This window comes from Hyperolius riggenbachi, chromosome 2, assembly GCF_040937935.1.
Source record: "Hyperolius riggenbachi isolate aHypRig1 chromosome 2, aHypRig1.pri, whole genome shotgun sequence".
NCBI lineage: Eukaryota > Metazoa > Chordata > Amphibia > Anura > Hyperoliidae > Hyperolius > Hyperolius riggenbachi.
The window spans coordinates 194,139,043-194,164,208 of NC_090647.1; the positions used below are offsets into that span (position 1 = coordinate 194,139,043).

Below are 25,166 nucleotides of genomic sequence, written 5' to 3' on the forward strand. Positions count from 1 at the left end.
ATAGTATTCCTTTAACCCTCCTGGTGGTCTATTAAAAACCGCCAGGGGGCAGCGCAGCCGGTTTTTTTGTTTTTTTTAAATCATGTAGCGAGCCTAGGGCTCGCTACATGATAGCCGCTGCTCAGCGGCATCCCCCCAGCCCCGCTGATCGTCTCCAGCGATAGGCGATCAGGAAATCCCGTTCAAAGAACGGGATTTCCTGGAGGGCTTCCCCGTCGCCATGGCGTGGGATGACGTCACCGACGTCATGGACGTCGTGACGTCTAAGGGAGACGCGATCCACCCCTTAGCGCTGCCCGGCGCTGATAGGCCAGGCAGCGCAGGGGTCTGGGGGGGTGCTGTACGGCGACGCGGATGGCGGCGAATCGGCGCGGCGGCGATCGGTATGCTGACGCAGCTAGCAAAGTGCTAGCTGCGTTCAGCAAAAAAAAAATTACACAGATCGGCCCAGCAGGGCCTGAGAAAACCTCCTGCGCGGCTTACCCCAAACAACGTTCGGGGTTACCGGCCGCCAGGAAGGTTAATGCTTGTTTTGTGGGATTTTTGCAGCTTTACTTACCATTTCCTGGGATCCGATTTGTTAATTGTTTTTACCCCTGAGCCTCATCATAAAACCTTAGCTGAAAAGTAAAGGATTTTGGCAATTCTGTAACTTAACCCAACATGAACATTCTTGACTTCAGCACTGATACACATGCCTGGGAATGTTATTCAAGGCCTGCTCTTCCAGTATCTGGACGCAGGATCCCACTCAAGCTTGTCTTTTTTCTGACCAGCATCAGACCTAACCTGCAGTGAACCTGACCAGATCAAACCTGCAGATGCACAAAACAATGCTGTAAGCTTGAAACCAAACTGAAACCCCATATACACCTTTCCTGAGGTTTTTGTACTCCTAAAAATGTGTATAGGAACAAGACAAAGAATAGTAAGTGCCAACATTATTTTCCTTCTATAACAAGCAATACCATGCTGTCCTCATCAATTACAAATGACACTCCTATAACAAGAACTGTTCCTCTTTAAAGAGACACTAAAGTGCAAAAAAAATATGATATAATAAATTGATTGTGTAGTACAGATAATTACTAGAACATTAGTAGCAAAGAAAATATTCTCATATTTTTATTTTTAGTTATGTAGTGTTTTTTTTTTAACATTGCATCATTCTCTAATATTTGCAGTTTACACAATACTCAGCATTCTAAATGATTTTACAGAGCAGGCCAGTGAACTATTGAACTGTCCTCTGGAGAGAAAAAGAAAATACAGTGACTGACAGTTGAGATAACAAGCTTCAGAAGACAGAACTCTCTGCAACTTTGAAAGTCGTGGAGCTCAATGGCTCTTTTGCATAGATAACAACTGGAGTTTCTTAACTCTTCCTGTACTGAAAACAATATTAGACTTATGTCTCTGTTCCTATTGTTTTATTTCTTAGATGTACTACACATACAAATTATTATTATTAATATTTAGTATTTATATAGCGCTGACATCTTCCGTAGTGCTGTACAGAGTATACATATTGTCTTGTCACTAACTGTCCCTCAGCGGGGCTCACAATCTAATCCCTACCATTGTCAAATGTCTATGTATGTATCATGTAGTGTATGTATCATAGTCTAGGGTGGAGCCAATTAACGTATCTGTATGTTTTGGGGGATATGGGAGGAAACCGGAGTGCCCGGAGGAAACCCACACAGACACGGGGAGAACATACAAACTCCTTGCAGATAGTGATTATATCATAATTTTTTGTTGGCTTCAGTGTCTCTTTAAAGCGAGCACTACGGATATTTCTCCTGTACAACTGATTCCACTAGTGTGTATCTATATACAGTATGCACCAACATTATGACTCTCTGTATAATCAGTGCCACAAATAGGTCAAGGCCTGTCAGCCGTCATGCCCACCCCCTTTGCCAACACAAGTAGTGTGATGTCACTTGATGGGTGTCATATCAGCTGTAATGTATGTGAATCCATCACTTGTCACACAACTGACAAGGGCAAATGTAAGCAACAGAATGGTGACGTCACTCCACATGCACTGAAGAGGGAACCGACATTACTTGCAACACTGGTGAACGTACTGAAAGACTTTACCAGGAAGGGCATGCAGTGAAGGGAAAATGCAGGAACCACACCCAAAACATTTTACAGACTACATAATCCAAAATAGTAAGTGATACTATTTGGAAAGCTTTATGTGAATAGAGGATTTACCTGGTTTTCTGAGCCACACCCGTTTTTCCAAATTTGAATATCACCAAAGTAATGTAAGATGTGACTGCATCTGTTTAGCTGATTTATTGGTGGTACCAGACCCAGGTAACTAGCCCAGTTTTCATTTGTAAGGAGTCTTTCTCTAAGATAATACAACTTTCTTCTTAAAGGGACCCTAAACTGAGAAGGATATGGATTTTTCTTTTAAAATAATACCAGTTCCCTGACTCTCCTGCTGATCCTGTGTCTCTAATACTTTTAACCACAGCCCCTGAACAAGCATGCAGATCAGGTGCTCTGACTGAAGTTAGACTGGATTAGCTGCATGCTTGTTTCAGGTGTGTGATTCAACCACCACTGCAGCCAAAGAGATCAGCAGGACTGCCAGGCAACTAGTATTGTTTCCACCACCAAAGTCCTCATCCAAGCCCTCATAATTTTCCACCTTGACTACTGCAATGAACGTCTGTCTGGCCTCCCTATGACTGGAATAGCCCCGCTACAGTCCATCATGAATGCGGCAGCCAGAATTATCCACTTCTCCCATCGCCCCACCAGGGCAGCTCCCCTCTGCGAATCCCTCCACTGGCTTCCAATCCAGTCCAGAATCAGATTCAAGATACTGTGTCTGACCTACAAATCTGTCCACAAAACCTGCCCAACCTACATTTCCGATCTTAGTCAGAGGTACACACCTAGCCACTCACTCCGCTCCTCCAATGAACTGCGCCTGACCACCCCCCGCATCACCCAGTCCCATGCACGCCTCCAGGACTTCTCAAGAGCTGCTCCAACACTATGGAACTCCCTACCTCCACCCATTAGGGCAACCCCTTCCTTCAACATCTTCAAGAAGGCCCTCAAAACTCACCTTTTCACTCTGGCCTACGACCCCTCACAAGTGCTCTAAACCCGCATCTGGTCCCCTACCTTTCGTGTCCCTACCTCTCCCTCTAGATTCTAAGCCTTTGGGCAGGGTCCTCCTCCTTTTGCGTCCTACCTGATCATGCCCCTCCATTACTGTGCACCCATGCTATGCATTTGAGTGAACTCAAATCGCCTAATCTCCATGCTCCATCCAGTGACTGACTAAGCATTACCTTGTACTCTTACTGTGGCGCGTGATCTGGTTTTTGTTGTATACCTGTATTGTCATATTGCTGTATGTCACCTTAACTAATGTCCAGCACTGCGTAATATGTTGGCGCTTTATAAATACAATCAATAAATAAAATATCCCTCCAAGTTTAGGCTCCCTTTAATTCACCACATTCAAATGATGAACAATAGAGGACATGCAAGACATACATTCAGCAAAATAGCATACGTACTTTTCAAACAAGTGTCTCCCAACCTCAGCATCCACAGCACTCAGGGGATCATCCAAGAGATAAATGTCAACATCCTGATAAACTGCCCTGAAAAACAAAATAAAACAATAAACACATTTGAGAAGCATTTAATGGTGAACTAACTTAAAGGAGTTATCAGGCAATATACAGAAAATAAGTGCTACTTACCCGGAGCTTCCTCCAGTCCCAATCTCTCAGCATGTCCCTCGCCGCAGCTCTGCAGTCAGCCGTTCGCCGCCTCCCGGTACCCGGCGATGACGTCAGGCCGACCTCCAGGTCGGCCTGTACTGCGCCTGCGTGAGCGGCGCGGTCAATCACCACCACGTGGACCAGAAAATAAGTGCTACTTACCCGGTGCTTCCTCTAGTCCCAATCTCCCAGCATGTCCCTCGCCGCAGCTCTGCAGTCAGCCGTTCGCCGCCTCCCGGTCCCTGTCGCTAACGTTAGGCCTTCTGCGCAGTACGCTCCGTACTGCGCAGGCGCAGAAGGCCGGACGTCATCGCTGGGGCCCGGGAGGCAGCTGCGGCGAACGGCTGACTGCAGAGCTGCAGCAAGGGACATGCTGGGAGATTGGGACTGGAGGAAGCACCTGGTAAGTAGCACTTATTTTCTGTATATTGCCTGATAACGCCTTTACGTTACCTTCTTAATTTGGAAAATGTGAAGACAAATACAGGGAGTGCAGAATTATTAGGCAAATGAGTATTTTGACCACATCATCCTCTTTATGCATGTTGTCTTACTCCAAGCTGTATAGGCTCAAAAGCCTACTACCAATTAAGCATATTAGGTGATGTGCATCTCTGTAATGAGAAGGGGTGTGGTCTAATGACATCAACACCCTATATCAGGTGTGCATAATTATTAGGCAACTTCCTTTCCTTTGGCAAAATGGGTCAAAAGAAGGACTTGACAGGCTCAGAAAAGTCATAAATTGTGAGATATCTTGCTGAGGGATGCAGCACTCTTAAAATTGCAAAGCTTCTGAAGCGTGATCATCGAACAATCAAGCGTTTCATTCAAAATAGTCAACAGGGTCGCAAGAGGCGTGTGGAAAAACCAAGGCGCAAAATAACTGCCCATGAATTGAGAAAAGTCAAGCGTGCAGCTGCCAAGATGCCACTTGCCACCAGTTTGGCCATATTTCCGAGCTGCAACATCACTGGAGTGCCCAAAAGCACAAGGTGTGCAATACTCAGAGACATGGCCAACGTAAGAAAGGCTGAAAGACGACCACCACTGAACAAGACACACAAGCTGAAACGTCAAGACTGGGCCAAGAAATATCTCAAGACTGATTTTTCTAAGGTTTTATGGACTGATGAAATGAGAGTGAGTCTTGATGGGCCAGATGGATGGATCTGTGGCTGGATTGGTAAAGGGCAGAGAGCTCCAGTCCGACTCAGATGCCAGCAAGGTGGAGGTGGAGTACTGGTTTGGGCTGGTATCATCAAAGATGAGCTTGCGGGGCCTTTTCGGGTTGAGGATGGAGTCAAGCTCAACTCCCAGTCCCACTGCCAGTTTCTGGAAGACACCTTCTTCAAGCAGTGGAACAGGAAGAAGTCTGCATCCTTCAAGAAAAACATGATTTTCATGCAGGACAATGCTCCATCACATGCGTCCAAGTACTCCACAGCGTGGCTGGCAAGAAAGGGTATAAAAGAAGAAAAACTAATGACATGGCCTCCTTGTTCACCAGATCTGAACCCCATTGAGAACCTGTGGTCCATCATAAAATGTGAGATTTACAAGGAGGGAAAACAGTACACCTCTCTGAACAGTGTCTGGGAGGCTGTGGTTGCTGCTGCACGCAATGTTGATGGTGAACAGATCAAAACACTGACAAAATCCAGGGATGGCAGGCTTTTGAGTGTCCTTGCAAAGAAAGGTGGCTATATCGGTCACTGATTTGTTTTTGTTATGTTTTTGAATGTCAGAAATGTATATTTGTGAATGTTGAGATGTTATATTGGTTTCACTGGTAAAAATAAATAATTGAAATGGGTTTATATTTGTTTTTTGTTAAGTTGCCTAATAATTATGCACAGTAATAGTCACCTGCACACACAGATATCCCCCTAAAATAGCTAAAACTAAAAACAAACTAAAAACTACTTTCAAAAATATTCAGCTTTGATATTAAGTTGTTTGGGTTCATTGAGAACATGGTTGTTGTTCAATAATAAAAGTATTCCTCAAAAACACAACTTGCCTAATAATTCTGCATTCCCTGTACAAGTGGATAAAGGAAAAAGCATTGTCAATTCTTTGCATGACAAATGTCATGCCTACCCCCATAAGACATATGGCTATGTCTTTCCCATAATATGTATTGAGCTGTGTGGCTCCTACCCATACAAGATGGCACAGAGAAGCATACAGCATTAGGAAGGGCTCATTACCTGGCATATTGCTGCCCATTTTCATCTGAGGCTCTCCTCCAGTCCATGTTCACCCCCAGTTAATTTCATATGATGTATGGTAGGTTCTTAACATGGATGTGAAGAGAGCCTTTGAAAGATGTAGACCGACAAAATAAGAGGTAGTATTTTGCAGGCCAATATTGCAGATAAGTGCTGCTTTGGCTGAATGTTTGCGGCTGAATCTGACATATGATTTTTCTCATCTGAAAAATTGAGCTTTTGGTACAAATAATTTTGGCTGGGCATCAGGTATGTATCACATAATAATAGTACTATCCACCACTGTTAAATGCTGCTTTCCCATTCATTTATGATCTTAAGTCCGAGGTTTATCATCTGGAATGAGGCACATGGGCCATGTTTCAGTAGACACTAGTGTGAAATGTCAATGGACTCCTTTTTTGTGATCTGCAAATCAAAATATCATGTCTGTGGGATACCCAGCCTGCAACTGGCAGGTTTGTCCATACACATTGCAGATTTTTGTCTAGTAGCACTTTCAGTGTGTGCAGCAGGAATTAAAGGGTAAACTCTGTTCAGTGGTGGGTGATATATCCACAGACTTGTAATGCTAACTTGGCACTTACGCTGAGAAATATCCACCAAATTATGGAGTTTTATACAGAAGTCCATAGTTCATCTGCTGCAATAAAAATATAATTACGGACACCTTAAACTTTTATATATAGGAAACCTATATATAAGTGCGACGGCCATCAGCCCAGTTTAACTCGTGATGAAACAGATCCGATTTAGAGCAGCTCAACACATACAAAAATTTGAGTCACTATTTGACAACATTTGTTGCCTGACATTTCCACAATCAATGTCATGAACAGATAATTCAGGCCCCTTTTGCACTTGCATTGCAAGTGTGCATTGCAATACTCTGTTTTACCACAGGGTAACGCAACAGCAATACAAGTGTATGGGGCCTAGCACACTTATCACTGCACCGGGAGCTTCCGAATCGCTGCTGAGCCAAGGCAGTCTACAGCATGTTAATGCATGACTTTTACAGTGACGCAGCAGTGGCAGAAGTCATTGGAGTCAATGGGCGAGCATGGGATGTTACGGCACATATTTACCAACAGACAGGAATCCCAGTGAAGCACTTCCTGCCCAGCAGGAAGTACATCACTGAGCGAGGGGTGGCACTATCCGTATGATCCTGACAGAGCACGCACTCTGTCACAGGGTCAAATGTTTGTCGTTTTTTGCGTTGGGTGGGATGCGGCAGGAGCATTGCATCCTCACCACAATGCAAAAAATAACTTTAAAAACGGCCTCAGGCTTTCAGTACTTTAAATATACGAGCAGGTCTCTAAAGCATGTAAAATACAAGTTGTACTGTCATCAGTCAGGTGATTTACCTAGCTAGGTTAACACGTGCTTTCTGCCCTCCACTCAGCGTAACACCACGATCTCCAATCATAGTCAGGTCACCATCATCTAACTGTTGCATGTCCTGTGCAGGAAAGAATAGCAATGTCAATGAAAGACAACCTCTTTTTCTGTTATACAATACTTTACTTCAGAGACAAGCATGAATCCCATCAAAATGTTCTACAAAGCCTACTTCAACCTCACTTTCAAAAAAGTAGTCAAACTACTGTGTGTAGTGTAATTCTGATCATTTACCACAATGTGCATGCATTTCATATGCGTTTTTCAGAAACGGGCTGTTGAAAGTGTTTTAGAATTGCATACTAGTCCATTAAGATGCAAATTTATGAAAAAGCTTTACAGAATTATATGGACAGTGCATTCTCATACACTAATGTGTTGTGTTAATAAGCAACACAACATTTAGGATGTGATCAAGGTCAAAGGCTGATGGGCATTACCTGTTTATATTTAACAACACTCTTTAAATGTCTGGGACCTGAAAAGACCAACTGCTGCAGTTTTTTTTAAAGTGAAATGTTGTTTCAGTTATGTCTGATACAGGATTTCAGGCGCTCAACAGTAGGTGAACGGGTCTGGACCGCAGGTAGTCTTATTTCACATTCTAAATTGTCAGACCACCAGATAGTTTTCCACTTCACCTCAGTACCAAAGGAGCTTGGTCCATCAAAGAAGGCAGTGTTTCTGGATCTTGTTTATATTGTATATGGTTCCTTCTTTGCATGGAATGGTAGTGATTTGAGCTTGTGCTTGTAGATGCCGTGAGGAACTGTGTTTACAGACACTGTTTTTTGGCAGTGTTCCTCAGTCCATGCAGTGATTTCTAACTACAGAATTGTGTCTATTTTCACTGCAGTGTGATCTATGGGCTCGAAGATCACTATCATCCAATACTGGCTTTCAGACTTTGCCCTTGAACATATGCTCAGGGTAGTTTGCCTTCTTAAAGGCTCCTTAAAAAAAAATCTACTTACTTGGGGCTTCCTCAGCCCCTGGCAGCCGCCATGCCCCACGCCGCAGCTCCGCTCTCACCTGCCGGCCTGGGATCCCCGCCGGTGCAGAGGACTATTTCTGCGTGGGTTTCCTCCGGACACTCCAGTTTCCTCCCACATCCCAAAAACATACAGGTACGTTAATTGGCTTTCCCCTAAAAATTGGCCCTAGACTATGATACATGCACTACACAAAACACACATAGACATATGACTATGGTAGGGACTAGATTGTGAGCCCCTCTGAGGGACAGTTAGTGACAGGCAATATACTCTGTACAGCGCTGCGTAATATGTTGGCGCTATATAAATACTTAAAAATAAATAAAGAATATCAGAGCATTCGGACAAAAATAATAGGAATAATTAGGAATAGCATCATGAGAGAGATTTTAAAGTGATAATCATTAAAAGCCTCTTTTTATATAAACTATGGCTAATGTTTGTCAATAAAAGTGTCAAACCACTTTTCTATAGTATAGATTGCATAGTGTTAATTGTACAACTAATCCTTGTGTTAGCAGAAACTGCACAGTCACATGAAGTTCCTCTATGCGTATTGTGCTCCAGGCCATTCTGTCCGTGCTCTGTCTGTATCACATCGGAACTCTCTCCTTTAGTTTCCAAATAAAAAACTAAATCACTGAGTCCTGATACATTTGCGAAATACTACTCAGCCCAAACCTGAAGCTAGCTGCCTTGTTTAGATAAATACTTACTTTCTTAAGCGCGCAAACCCTCAGGACTCGTTCATATTTCTCCTGGATGTATTCTTTCCCAAATAATATGTTACTTCTGACAGTGCCTGAAAACACCCAGGGCTGCTGGGAAACATAACCAATTCTTCCTCGGATGTCCACAAAACCTTTATCTTTAGGCAGTTCACCCAGCACTGCACTCAGAAGAGATGACTGTGGAGGAATAAAGAAAAAAATGCAGAATCGCTTAACTTCTAAGCATTTGGATCATATAACAGATCAAATATAATGCTGACATTTTTCTGAGAAATTCAGTAAGCTGTTTTTTCTTATGGTCTCAGGATAATATTTGGCACACTTGAGTTGGAATTAGAGAAGAAAATCTAGGTTGCAGTACAGAGGGTATTTCATATTTAGTTTATGTTTTTATATTTTCTGTTAGCTTTAGGCAAAAGTTCAAAACAAAAGAAAAAATCTTTGGATCCAGGGGTCTGAAGTATCCGGACTCCACATCCTGATAGGTATCGCAGGTTTCTGGAGTCAGGAACATCAGGATAGGTTAAGGTAAAGCATTGTTCTCACAATGGGCCCGATCCAATTCATTTTTTTTTCTCCTACGTTTTCTCCTACGTGATATTTTCGCATGTTATCAATAAAATGCCTTTTAAGCCACCAGCAAGCAAGAATATTCTCAAAATAATTTTGACAGGACCTTTTCACCTACTTTTTGACTTTTTCAATTGCAGAGTGCTGAAAAGTTATTTTAAACAGAAGATGAAAAATTATCTTCTATGAGAAAACGTAGGAGAAAAAGTTAATTGGATCGGGCCCGACATGAGATTTGATTTTTTTTGGTATTAACAAGGATATTAAATTTATGATGTAAATCATTATAGTTCATTCCCGCTAGTATGATGAATTGCATGATGTATTTTTTTTGCCTGTTCTTCTATGGGTTAGCCAATCACACTAATTTCCCTAGCACAGAATGTGAACAAGCACAAATAAAGTGAAATGCACCAAACATTTTATGATGTAAAACAGCAAAAAACAGCAATTGCATTTTGTGTTTTTCTATATTGGGAAGAAACCGAATAACCGATTTGTTTAGTGTTACTTTCAGATTATGGGCAGTGTATGGCTTCAAGTCATGGTTAAGTCTATTAGTCACAATGCTTGCCTTGATAGCCTGACATTCCAGACCGGTCACATCTGATTAAAGTGGACCCAAATTAAAAATACAAGATTTCAGAAATAAAATCTATTTTCTAAATTATAATAAAAAATAGCAGCCTTTTTTCAGCTGCATGATGACAAATATAAAATATTTTACATTTATTGGAGAAACGCCTCCCTTCCTTTCATATTGCTGGGATTTTTCCAGCAAACTGGTGAAGTAGGTGGTGTCCGGCAATGGAGGAATTGCTAATGGCTGCCCCAGTATAATCCTAGTTATGCAAAGAGAAGGGTGAAAAGCATGCACTGAAATGCTCATAGGCTTGAAGGAGTGTTTATTTATCTTTGTATGTGTCAGAGTGGTGCAACTAAATATTTTGAATTAAAAAAATGTTTGGTTTGGGTCCGCTTTAAAGCACTATATTGACATTATACTTTTATTAGTCTTTGTACCATCATTCAAACAGGCCCACTAGGTTTTTAGACATAGGTATCCCCTATTGGTTCTGCCATTACTAATTTGTACACCTTTTGCAACATTGTATGTATTGTATTGTATTACATTGGTGTTTCATTGAAAAAAACATTGGTCACCGCCTCAAAAGAAACACAGATGTCAGCTGAAGCTTTGCTAATATAGTTTTAGTGCAACCAGACATCCACAGAATGTTAACCATCTACAAACAGCATCAAGTTACCACTGAAAAAAAAATTGCCACTAAGGTGACATATATACAAAAACAGTAATCTTAGCATCCACAAATAAAATGTTATTTCTATACTATATGTAGATTTCTGTATATACAGTCTTGATATTTGTGGGCATCGTCCACATAACATATAGATAAAGGTGTTAAAATCAAATAGAGGAAGTAGGGAAGGTTAACTTGGTAATACTTAATTCCCTAAATAATCACAGTAATACTTGTTACACATTATTTATTATATTTGTAATATTTATATTTGTTATTTTATGTCCTCTTTATCTATCAATGTTGTGGAAATGAAGAATATCTGTGTGTTATACTGAAAAAGTTAGTCGCATGGCATTTACTACTACTTCACTTTACAAAAAAAAAAAAAAAAAGCTGCAAGCTAGTTAAGGGCTCTTTCACACCTTTTGTTTTGCGATTTTCACTATATTGGCCTGAATCAAAACTCAGGAAAAATGCACCAAAACTATGACTGCCTTTTCAGAAAGTCGCAAATGCATTCAGTATAAATCTATTCCCATGATTCCAATTGTAACTTTACTGTACTTGCGTTTTGAAAATCTCAAGCCTTTTTAATATTGAAACAGAATGCAGCCAGTGCCAAAGGGCCCTTTATACAAAAACCTGTGAATCTGTGATGTGAAAGAACACATGCCATTTATGGGGTTCTCAATGTCTATGAAGACCTTTTCCACTGACCATACCTCTGACCATATTTTGATCTGAACTTCAGATCACATGCGTTTGGTGACAAACCTCAAACTGCAAGGGCAACTTAATTATAATGGTAACTGCAGTGCCCCTTTTCCATTCATTTTTTACCCCATATGCAAATACAGTGCATGCAACAGGGATTTTCTTCCTATGAACCTTTGGGACACCACACAATACAAATGCATCATGAAGACGACTCATCACATGCAAATCATAACAAAAAAGCGATCAGTGTAAAATAAAAAAATTACATCGCAGTGGATTTGCAATTGTAACTTTGAGGGCCCCCACAGTCATGCACATATGAATTTATTCAGGGGGTGTAAATACAACCTACCCCAGTAAAGAATTGCCGGTCGGGCCCTCAGCACCCATCTTCAAGGCCCCCCTTCCTGAGAACTCAGGGGCTTTCTCCTGTGAGCAAAGACAGAGTTAACTGCAGAGCAGCAGCAGCAGAGCATTATACAGTACCTGCTTCCGGTGGCGATGTCCTTCTCACTCCTCTTCAGTGTAGCTCTGCGCTGTGCTGATCACCACACGTCTCCTGTCATGTGACAGGCATCATAAGCTGCATGGTGACTGGCTGCCATGTGCTCAGCTACACTGAAGAGGATTGAGGAGGACCTGTCTCACCGCTGCTTTGCAATTAACTCAGCATTTGCTTACAGGAGCAGGCGCCATTAGCCCCTGTGCCCTCCTACAATGGCCAGGGTCATGGAAGCTATTGTTACACCACTTGCAACTTTAGGTGCATTGCAGTCACTTCTCCTCAGAGTGTTATAGCTGAGCAGGTAGAAAAAGGAAGTTCCTATATTTTCCCTATAAGGCCCCCATGGCTAGGGGACATAAAACAGTGGATAGTACACGCATCAAATAAACAATCTGAAATGCATTACACTCTAGAAAAACATCAGAATGAGTGTTATCGGAAACCATCCTTATAGTAAACCAGTTTATGTTCTAGCCACAGTCTAATAGAGGATCATTTGAGGCCTCATAAAAAGCAGTAGTTTTCTCTTTCACTTGAAAACATCAAACAAATAGGATCCCATAAGAACATACAATACATAGGGGTAAGGTAAACTAAGTAGTCTATTGTGTCTTGACAATGAAGTAACACCCCAAGCAGTTTTCTCTAACATTTCATCACTCATCTGGAATGCATAGAAACAATCAATGTAAATACACATTCCCTTTCACTGTGCGCCCAATGGCTGGCTCTGAATGCAACCTGCGGGAAGTATCAGCATTTTCATTATGCTGTAAAATCACAGTTTGGAAGTTGGCAGAGTGGGAGGACAGAGAGAGAAAAATAAAATGATACTCACTTTCCCTGCTCCAACCGGTCCAATTACAGCCAGTAACTCCCCAGGTCGCACACTGCACGAGATATTCTGGAGGGTGGGCACATCCAATGTCTGTAAAAAAAAATGCATTGCTAAACATAACAAATCTTGCCATAGTTAAATGTAAAACTAATAAAAAAAATAACTTCTGTTTCTTTTCTTTACAGCATGACATCACCAATATTTGATAATAATTCTTTGCAAGGCAGCCCCTAGAGCGCACTCAGTAGGCAGTAGCAGTGTTAGGGAGTCTTGTCCAAGAACTCCTTACTGAATAAGAGCTCACTTAGGAAAAAGCTTTAGGAAAAGCTGAGGTTTGAATTCAGGTCTCCTATGGCAGAGGCAGAGCCCTCAACCAATACCAACACAGAGCTCAAATAGTACATTGGACAACCGCTCCGACATCTTCTGCAAAAATCAATCATCGCAGCTGAAAAAATCTCCTACCTATTCACTCCACACACAAAAAGGACATTGATGAATAAGAGAACAACGGGTTCCAAGAAACGTTAAAATTAACTCACAAAAAGTCACAGTAAAACACAAACTTCTTGAAAAAAAATCTTAAATGAAAAAAAAAGATAAAATGTTTTAATTTACACTCAAAATCCAGTTCCTAATTTTTTTAAATCCGATTTGATGAGTGTCCCAGTCATTGTGATCCATTCAGCTTTTTGCAAAGTCTTCATCTATTAACCCTTTGACTTGACTGAAGAGCCTTAGTCCACTCTCTCAATCAGCTACTGCAACACTGCCACTGAAGCCTTGTTCACATTATAAATCGCCAGCGCAATCACAAGCCCTGAGTACTTTTGTAAGAGCTTTTCCGAGCGCTTTCAGGGCGATTTCAGCTTTTTTGAGCGGCGATTAGTGAGGTTTCTTTGTTTTTTTTAAAATCAAACAGGAAATTAATTATTTGACTTCGAACTGAAGAATTACAATGTATTTTTTTTTAAAGTGCACACCAAATCACTTTCAAAGCTTTGTTTCAAGCGTTTTGCGATTTCCCTATACGTTGCATTGAAGTGCAAACGCTCAGGAAATGGTGCAGGACCCAAGTTTGCTCTCGGAAAGAAAGCTCATCACTCATGTGAGAACACTCACATAAAGCAACATTGCTCAAGCGCATTTAAAACAATTTTAAAAATTGCCAGCGCTTACAAAAAAAATCCAAAAACAATCTCAGTGCGAACAAGCTCTAATACCTGGCTGCTGGGACATAGCAAATTTGAATTTCACAGTGGGATTTCAGATACTATGATATTTCTAAACCAAATCAAAATCAAAATTTTCTAAGGGAAAACTCATTTCTGTATTGTCACATTGTTGCTGAAGTTACACCTTGTTGCACACTGTAGTGGGAAAAAGGCTGACTTTACCGAGCACTTTGGAAAATGTCAATTACTCAAGGCTGTTACCGCATGGAAAGCTGAAATTACAGAGCAGTGAGGTAAATTACCAACTTGTGCGGTAAACACCACAACAAATGTCAGTAAATGTCAATTTATGAAGGTTACAGCATGAGGTAAAACACAGTAGCATGTTTGATCATTAACGGCAGTTCTTCTCTGTCAGAAACGGGGCAGGACTCACAGAACTCAATGAAGCAGAGACGGATTACCTATGACTGACAGAAGCAGAGCCAATAGAAACGGCCCGTTTCCTGCAAGTGCCGCTGATCGGCTTTTGATAGGCTGCGCAGGCTTCTTGGGTGGAACAAGCTTTTCTACCCCCCAGGCAGCAAGCAGAGAGAAAAGGACAAAAGTGGTTTCCCCGCGTCCCTTCTGCCATTTAACCTTTTAGGTTCCTGTTTGAAGATGCGGAGGAACTAGTGGAGAAATCACCTAAGCATGGCATGTATAAATGTCTCTGGGAGATCATCTAAGCTGTGGCTATTAAATAAAATGATAAGAAAGACTAATGGACAGATTCAGAGCGAGCAGAGGCACACTATAAAAAAAATGTACATATAAATGGATGTTGGGATGCCTCTAACTATTGTAATTCTGTCACTGCACAAACAGCTTGTAGCAACAGAGACACACTCTTCTGCTGTTACCAAACAAGTTTTTGTCAATGGGTTTTAGTAAATTACTGAACTTCTACCGCACCTGTGAAAATCTTCATGAATTAGCAAAAAAAAGTGTAAAATACAGAATGTGGTATTTTCCCTGACTTGTCTTTTTTTTTAATCGAACAGCCTTTACTGAAAAAGGGAAAGCTTGGTGTAATTGCCTTCTTAAAACAGAAGGACATTTGCAATAATTCAGTTATAAATGAACATTTGTGGTTACCCACAATGCACTACCACTAAATATGCAAATTATCCCTTTTTATCCCCCTATACATTCCTAGTAGTTTGGGTCACCCTGAGCTGCTTGCTTACTCTGAAAAAGGGAGTGTGTGAAATATTAGAGAATTGTGCAAATTATACCGAAAAAGAAGATTCATCATAAATAAGGATATAATACTCAAAATGGCTACAACTATCCCAGGCTGGTAATGCTATACTGTGAGACCAACTGTAGAGTGGAGATTATTATGTTTATTTTTTTTTTTTATTTTTTTTTTTTAAAGTGGAACTTTACTGTAATTTAAATTGCTACAAAAAACAACTACACATGTTGTGATTTAAGCTATGTAAATTGCTCTTCTTTCTAAGCCTGGAATCTGTACTCTCTTTGAGCCTGATCCAATTCACCTTTTCTCCTAAGTTTTCTCCTAGGTGATATTTTCACATCTTATCAATAAAATGGCTTCTAAGACACAAGAAAACAAACAAATACTCAGAATAATTATAACAGCACTTTTTCACTTGGCTGCACAAAGCAGAAGCTTGTAATTCATTCCCACACCTGGATTTTTCATTGACTGGCAGCAAACTTGAGACATTCCCGTAACACGGTCTCTGTTAAGCACTCTGTGGAATAGCTGATTTACATGCATATGTAAGCAAGCTGAAATAACCCCTGCAATGCACAGAGCTGAACTGAAGGTACTGCCTGTATCTCAGCAATAGTGAAGGTTTACTTTGAGTCCCCCTGCAGTCTATGGGCAGCCACCTGTTTTCCTATTAAGGAATAATAGCTCTTTCACACTTACTGTATATCTGCTATATGCCCAGGCATGCAAAGAAATCCGAGCAATCATTAGGATGTCCCCATGATGATAAATACATACATATTAACTCATAACTGTCAACTGGAATCAGAGGCTCATAGATGCCGCTGAATTAAGGAGGAAACAACAGTAATTATATACGGTAATCATACATGATTTAGTAATAAGACAAGCAGAATGCTAAACTTTTACAACACAAGCCAAGTGTCCATACGTAGCTGGGAGAGTTTGCTTTATTGTGTAAAACAGGTTTGCTTGCATACAGTTGTGCATAGAACAAGCAATCTGGTATTAAAGCAAACCTGTGATGCAAGAAGAAAAATGTAAGTACTTACCTCAGTAGTACACAGGGGAAGCGCAGCACAAGAAACTATCTGGCATGCTGTAAGAGGATCCAGGAAGCCTCTGGACTCCACTGTGGAGGTAAGAATCCAAATTTTCCAAACACTACATGTACATTTTCTCTCTCAAAAGTGTGTGTGTGTGTGTGGGGGGGGGGGGGGGGGGGTAGGTTCGTCTTATAGTGCGAATATTACACTAGGGGCCCGTACAAGTAATGCCTGCCCCCATCCATGCAGGTGGTCCCCGCGCTGCTAGTAATCCAAGCCCCTCGTCCATGCAGGTGGTTCCCGCCGCTCTTAGTAACCAATGCCTCTGCCGCACTAGCAAAACATACCCCCCTCCATTGCAGGTGGTCTCTGCACAGCAACTGCAGAGGTAAAGGCGCAGTGGAAGCCCTCGGCCGTCCATCCGGAGTGTTATGAGTCCTCTGTCCCATGACTTCTTCGCGTTTGTATGGTCGCTTGTGCCCTGTACCACGTGACCCCGCATATTTTTATAATTTTTCTTTTTTTTCTGGCTGAACTTTATGGATGGAAATTTTTTTTTTCCAACCAAATTATGTAGCTATGAAACATGGCATATACTGTATTTCTGTAGGGCTACATTTACGTCTCCAAAACCTATAGGCACAGACAACCTGGGTCTTTAAACTTAAAGTGTACCTGAAACGTAAGAAAATAAAAGTTTTATACATGCCTGGGGCTTCCTCCAGCCCCCTATGCACTGTTCGATCCCACGTTGTCTTCCTAGTCCTCGTTTGCTTGGTAGAAACCCAGTTATCTTGGCAAGTCGGACAAGCAGAGTGGCCAAGCTAACAGGGCTTCTACTGAGCAAACGTGGAGGCGGAGGAGGATGGCGTGGGAGTGATTGGTGAGGAGGGGGCTCGAGGAAGAACCACAGCTGGAGGCTGTCATTTTTTTTTTCCTTTTAGCAATACCCATTGCCTGGCTATCCTGCTGATCCTCTACCTCTAATACCTTTAGCCATAGACCTTGAAAAAGCATGCAGCAGATCAGGTGTTTCTGACATTATTGTCCCATTTGACAAGATTAGCCACATGCTTGTTTCTGGTGTTATTCAGACACTACTGCAGCCAAATAGATCAGTTCTTGCAGCTTAAAGAAGATTCATGGATGTCTTTGAAAAGCGAGAGGCAGATAGCTTGCCTCCACATTAGATATACAGTATGACAGCCCGATCAAGCTCCCTCCTGATGCTGAGATCACATTTGGCTGAATTTTTCCCTCCTCAAAGCTTCATTTTCTTAGATCAGAAGAAGATGGGTATATTAGGTTCTGTATGTTGCTTTTACACATGTACTTTAACCTTAAAACAACATACAATAATACTCCTGTTAATTTCAACCTAGCAATACCAAAAGCTGTAGGTCTTTTTTTCTGTAACTGGAGATGTGCTTCAAACCATACAATTTCAGACCCTACTACAGTTTATACATATCATATTAATGACATTACCATTTTTAACAAAATCCTTAACTGAATATTTGTAGTTTAGTTTCCATTTTGAAGTCACTCAGCTGTCATTATAAATGAATCCAGGTTCTATCCGTAGCAGACATAGGCCTCGATTCACAAAAGCGTACTAACTTAGTTAGCACGCCTAAAGGCTTTGGACGTGCAAACTAGGGTGCTAAGTAGTTTGCACGTCTAAAGCTCTCACTGATCGCACGCAAAGTTTAGCGGTACGCGCGAAACGTCGCACTGGGTGCAACTATAACGTCGCACCTGGTGCCCCTAAACCGTCGCACGGTGCGGCGTTTCGGGCGCACCAGGTGCGACGTTTTAGGGGCACCAGGTGCGACGTTATAGTTGCACCCGGTGCAACGTTTCACGCGCAGCGCTAAACTTTGCGCGCAAGCGCATATTAGCGCACGCAAACTACCTTTAGGCGTGCTAAGGGGCTTTTCACAGGCGTGCTAACACTTAGCACCCTTTTGTGAATCAAGGCCATAGAGTATCACTTATCGCAACTGCTCTAAAAAAAAAAACATTTTTCCTACGGTATTTATAAAAGATCTTTGTACTTTTGCGGAACTAAGCACAACTGTGATGAGTAGTGATGCTGCACCAGCTGCTGTCTCCATCTGACTCAACGGACCAATGACAGGGTGTGAGAATGCCCTGCCCACTCTGTAAATTTGAGAGCTGAAACTGGCAGTTCGGGATGGTGTGATTACTAAGGTTAATTTCCCATGGCATGCATTACATTCTATACGGTGGCCTGAAGATTAGAACAGCATTGATCATCTAAAAAAGAAGCCCAGCAATTAATTGCATAAAAAATAACTACAAATTCACATTAACATTAATTTATACATAGGCCACTAACACTACTTACACATATACAGATTTTAAAGCAATCTTTTTAAATATTAAATTTAAAAGCAATAGTAAAAACATCTATACCAATTGCTTGAATGTTTTAAAAGCCCCTGATAAAATAATCTACAGTAAGTCCCTTTCAAGTCAAGCAACTGGCGCTAAATTAACCACTTCACCACTGAGAGGTTTTTCCCCTTGAGCACCAGAGCAATTTTCACCTTTCAGCGCTCTTCCCATTAATTTGCCAATAACTTAATCACTACTAACGAAATTATCTATATCTTGTTTCTTTCGCCACCAATTAGGCTTTCTTTGGGTGGTATATTCTGCTTGTAATTATTTTATTCTAAATGCATTTAAAAGGAAATACTAAGAAAAATTATTGATGATTTCTCAGTTTTCGGCCATTATAGTTTTAAAATAACACCCACATATTTTATTTGCCCATTTGTCTCGGTGATTGCAACGTTGAATATATTTCCCTAGTACAATGTATGGCGCCAATATTTTATTTGGAAATAAAAAGTGCATTTTTCAGTTTTGCATCCATCACTAATTAAAAGCCTATACTTTCAAAAATAACAGTAATATATCCTCTTGACATACATATTAAAAAAGTTCAGTCCCTAAGGTAACTATTTATGTATTTTTTTTACTATCTCTTTTTTATGCAAAAGTTTTTTTTAGGGTACCTATGAAAGTGTGGGAGGTAAGGGGTTAATTTTAAATGTTAGTGTTGGTCTTTTTATTTAAAAAAAATTGTGTAGGTGTAACTTATTATTTGGCCACGAGATGCCCTCACTCATTTTCCTGTTAGCATCCTAATAGTACGCAAACCGGAAATAATGCGTGTATTTGTCACTTTTTCTTTTACAATGACACGGCTTCTCATTGAATCCAGCGATCATTGATACAGAAAGCTTAGATCAATGAATGGGAAACTGTGTTCCCATTTACAGATCTCCCTGCTAACAGGGTGCTTATTCACGAGCGAGCGGTAGTGCAGACAGGGGCGGTAGCAGCGGAGATACGCATATCTACGCCCCGAGCGTGGAGATAAAATTTGCCGGGGCATAGATATACTGTATGGGGGCACATAATTAGTTAGCACAAACAGCACCCAGGGCAGAGTGGCACCCAGCAGAAGCAACTTACTGAACCTCCTGCTGCCATCTGCTACATTTCCTGCAGCTTTCCAGTACGGCACCCCGAAGGATGCATGTGACCAGGTACAGGTCAGATAAGACACGTCGGGTGCTGTGTTTGCACACAGAAAAGCCACTGGGAGCTGCAGGAAGTGTAAAAGACATCGCTCGGAAGTCTGATAAGTGGCTTCTGTTGCACAATTTCCGGTTAACAGGGGTTTTACTGTATAACAATTGCCAAAATTAGAGGTGTGACTACAAATCATAGCAAAACTTGGATGGAGCCCCCCAGTGTTCACACCCCTTTCCTTGTCTACCCCTGGTGACCCTCATAGCCTGTGGGCCCAATCTTCACACCAATAACAAGTATAGCCACAAAACCACCCAATCTGAAGAATTGATCCCTTTATCCTTGGGAGTGAAGTTGTAGTTGGGTACCCTCTTACAGCTCTGGACCCCTGTGGTCACAGGGACTGCTTCCCTGTAGGCCAAAATGTTCTAAAACAAGTGCTTTGGGTCAAAACATTCATACTTTGCCATTCAGAGAAAAGATTACATTTGATCAACATGATCGCAGTTGATTGATCATGCATAATATGCCAGTTCAATTTTGTATAGATGCAATTGTTTTATAATTTTTTGCCCAACTGCAGAATGTTAGAGATGAATTAAATAAATGAGGAAGAAGGCTGGAAGGATGCCACTTGTATTTCTGTGTTCGGGTATATTAAAAAAAAATAATTGTGTTCTTTTGTTCTTCTATTTCTGCTGATGCAAATAGGTTGCAGAGAGCTTCTGTGTAAAGGAACACTTACCAAACTAACAAAAAGAGAATCCTAAATAGCAGCTACTTAAAAAAGTGAAGAAAAGGTTTAATCAAAGTGGCAAGAGCAGTAAGAGCATAGTAAAAGTGTCTGAAAGCATTAGAAAATCGCAGATTAAAGACTCATTCCCACAATGTGCATTGTGTATTTAGGCAAAGCACATTAAACGTTCCACAAGGACATCAGACATTGTACAGAAAGCAATGACTGATGTGCACACTAATTCGTTGTGTTGCAAAGTGTTCTGAAAACACACTGGAGTCCATGGTAATTTCTTTTCTGTTTGCTGCCCCACTGGGTAGAATTGAATGGGGTCAGCACTGCACCAGATGCAAACAGCGACTGAGCATTGAGGTATAATGCAAGACCACCTACATTACAGAAAGAGAAGGAGCCAACCTCTTGTGTTACAAAAACATTATCCTGCTACATGCAAATGTTATCTTTTGTTGTATGATTCTGAAATCCCTCCACAGAACTGTAACATTCAGATTTGGTGGGGTGTGGGTGTCTGAGCACCCTTCTAGGAGAAAGACACAGGAGACAAAAGCGGGAGCCCAATAGTGCAATATGTTGTGATCATTCGTACTAGTGAAAAAGTAAAACACTACTCACAAAGGTGGGTTGCAGGAGGACAACCGACCACGGGAAGCAGGTGCAGACAATGTACCCGACGCCACTTGGAGTGGTCACTGCGGACCTGGATGTGATCGCTCTCCTTGAAAAAGAAAGGAGACAGACTGCCACAGTGGTATAACCATGTGTGTCCTGTCTTCACCCCTCAGACTGGAAGAGTATGGGGGTATAGGATGCAATAGAGGTAAAAGAGGTGCCCTGGTGATTGATAAAAACGTTTAAAACCAGTTTAAAAACGAAAAGAAGATGAGGTGGCTTACCTCGATGACGAAAATCTTTGTACTGTGGCTGGCTACTAATAAAATCTTTTGTCACTACAAAGATTTTTGTCATTGAGGTAAGCCACCTCTTCTTTTCGTTTTTAAACTGGTTTAAAATGTTATTATCAATCACCAGGGCGCCTCTTTCATTTTTATTGGAACATTCAGATGGTCCACAGAGCAGTCTTGTTGGGAGAAATGATGAGCTCCAGGTGTACAGGAAGGGATTCATTTACTAATGTTGGACAGCAGTAGAAAACTCTGAACACTGAACAAAATAAGTGATCTGCACCTGATGATGTAAAATTTGGTGACAAAAGTCTTCAACCTTTAATAGATGTATTTAAAGAGGAGCTGTTAGGTATAGGGTCTCAGAGAAAATAAACACATATATCAGTAGCTAAAGATTGGCTGTACTTACATTACATATGCATTTCACTGTCCACGTTTGGATTTCACAGAATTTGTATATAGTATATGCAGAGATAGATGCTCCTGACAGCTCATGGCAGGCTCCATGTTTGTGAAGCCAAATGTGTCCTCATGTCCTGCCTGCTTCTGATCACAGATAAGCTGGTTCTTGAACAACACGGTGTGCAGTGAATATTAATGAGCCATGTGGCTAGGAACAATAGCTGACTCCTGCAGTGAAACTCTGCCCCGAGATTTATCAGTGTTTCGCGCTGGACTGATTAGAAGCTCCTGTACCGTCTCATTAGCAGCCGAGGGGAGGGCCCCAGAATGCTTTGCAGTTTAGCTGCGGCTTGCGTCTTTATGGGTCTATAACAGACTTAAGATAAGCACACATCAAAGGTAACTGAAATGTTTATCTTCACTAATGGCTTTTGAGCTTCCTTCTAAACTGTTTAACACAGGAGAATAGAGGTTTAAATTAGCTTCTGCAGCCTGACAGTTACTCTTTAAAGTACAAGTTCTTACTGTAGCTGCTGCAGGCAACTACAATAGCACATACTCAGCAACCCTCAATATACACAAGACAGGTCACTTCAGCCTTGCAGTACCTGACCTGGGCCCTGCCATAGAGGTATTGTTATTACGTCTATAATGGGGCAGCGGGATTTTCAGCACTAGCCGGACCCAAATTACATGTCACTTGCTTCTACATGGAGGGGGAAGAGTATTTAAGGCTGTCTGCAATTTCAGCAGCAGCAGGGTGAGTCATCATTCGTGCAATGTTATATTACCTATGCCAATATACATGCAACTCAAGCGGGGGAGGCTTGTGTAATCACACAACATTTTAAAAATTCAGTTATAATTTGATGGACCCCACAGGTACATATTACGGATGGAGCCACTCATGCACAAAGGAAAAACCTATCCACAAACAGCTCCATGCAACTGCACAGGCACAGGCCGTACTTTGTGTCTGCACAACGCGGCAGTGCTTATACATGATGGGGAGCCCAGCCGCATGTCCACGCCTTCCTCACCTGTTCAGGTCTACAGCTCCAGACCTACGTGCCGGTGTCAGACCCCTGCAGGGACACCACTCCTGCAATCCAATAATAATAGTGGTATGCATCTAACTTTTGTTTTTAAGGTTACAGGTACCTTTCAAAAACATTTAAGTTGTACTAAAGAAGGAGGAGAGACTACAGAGTGTACTTGCGTAAGAGCAAACTGCGTAAACTGCGTTACATCGTTTGCATAATGTCTAGTAAAATTTATGTGCACTGTATACGCACGTAAATTTTAACAAAGTTTGTAAATACAGCCTTTTCATTGGACGTGTTGGAAAATCTCTGTGTGATGGGCGTGGGATCGATGGCCTATGGTGTTGCACTGCATCAAGCGAGCACTGTAATAACAGCGCAGGAGATTTGGGCGCAGCCAGCGCCACCATAGAATGTAATAAGAATTATGGCTGTAGTGGGGCACAGTTAGTAACTTTGGCGCCGTCAGAAGACGAGCTGAAGTTGCTTTTAAAACACTGTAATTCAGCCGCCAGTTATAGCTGGAAGTCAAATTACATAATTCCCCACTATCCACGAGGACCTAGAGGGGGGAATAGTAATTAACGCCGTTGGGAACTTGTGCAGCAGCAGGATAAGCCATACCGGCTGTATCCTGTGACCAATCACTATCTGATCACTATCTGATCACATGAACTATGTGTGTATTTGGTACATGTAATGGTGGATGTACAGATTGTACTGTAATTACGGTAGGTATCTAGGGTCCCAACTAGTGTTCGTCTTGTACAGCGATACAGTGGATGCTTTTGTGCTATAGACATTTTAAAAAATAATAATAACAACGTATGTTCACGTATTCATTTGGTCTCTATTAATTATCAATGTAAAAAAAAATAAAAAAATTTATGCATGCATAATTTTTTGCTTTTCAGCTTTCAACTCTTCAGAGGACATATATTTAATAAACAGAAACTCAGTGAAACAAACTCTAGTTAAGCCAACATTTAATAACGTACACATACCAACAAATACCAGCAGGTGGCAGCAAATATACAACAAATATCACATAATGTATAACACAAATGCTAAAACTGAATTTGTCTTGTTAAAACAGAAGATATTTGAAATTATTCAGCTTTATGTGAGCAAGAAAGATCTCCCATGATGCAACACTGCACAATATTCAAATAATCACTTTGGGCCTGATTCACAAAGCGGTGCAAACTTTTTCACGGACTTTTGCGCGCGCAATTTGCCGCAATTCGCGCGATCGCGGACATTTGCGCGCGCAATGGCAAATTGCGCGCGCAAAAGTCCGCGAAAAAATTTGCACCGCTTTGTGAATCAGGCCCTTTGTGTCCTGAACTGCTCGAGTTCAAAGTAAGCCTATATGGCAAATCCTAATATTCTAGTGCAGCCTTTCTCCTTTTCTCACCCTTATTACCCTGGAGGAACCCTTCAAATAATTTTTGGATCTCAGGGAACCCCCGGCATTAACGGAGGTACAAGGGATTAATTTTATAGTAGGATTGTTTATTAAAAGTGGTTGAAGATAAACACTATTATTGTAATTGTCCCCATTCCTTGGATTAGATCAGCCTTTCTCAACCTTTTTACCCTGGAGGAACCCTGCAAATAACTTTTGGATCTCAAGGAACCCCTACATTTATTTTTCAGGAAGCATGGTCTTTAAAAGTAGGTGAGGCTGTTAATTTCACTAAGTCCTATTACACTGCCACTCATTATACTGTCTCCTGAGCCCTCAATTTAGTGCTTCTTGTTACAGAACCACCTATTATAGTGTGCTCTAGTTTACTTCCCCCACGATGGGGTAAAATGCCAAGGAACCCCTGCAGAGTGCTCAAGGAACCCTGGGGTTCCAGGGAACCCTGCTTGAGAAAGCCTGGATTAGATTGTGAGCCACTCTGAGGGACAGTTAGTGACAAGACTATATTCTCTGTACAGCGCTGCGTAAGATGCCGGCGCTATATAAATACTAAATAATACT

The 25,166-nt window shown here is 41.4% G+C and overlaps 1 protein-coding gene across 2 annotated transcripts in view; it reads right to left on the minus strand.

Annotated features, from left to right (window-relative positions):
• Positions 1 to 25,166, minus strand: part of ABCC4 (ATP binding cassette subfamily C member 4 (PEL blood group)) — a 418,547-nt gene that overhangs the window by 231,764 nt on the left and 161,617 nt on the right. For both annotated transcript variants that reach the window (XM_068267922.1, XM_068267923.1), the window contains 4 exons: positions 13,033 to 13,122; positions 9,123 to 9,314; positions 7,378 to 7,472; positions 3,561 to 3,647 (listed from right to left, as the gene is read on the minus strand). In XM_068267922.1, the coding sequence (XP_068124023.1) occupies positions 3,561 to 3,647; positions 7,378 to 7,472; positions 9,123 to 9,314; positions 13,033 to 13,122 (464 nt within the window). The remainder of the gene's footprint in view (positions 1 to 3,560; positions 3,648 to 7,377; positions 7,473 to 9,122; positions 9,315 to 13,032; positions 13,123 to 25,166) is intronic.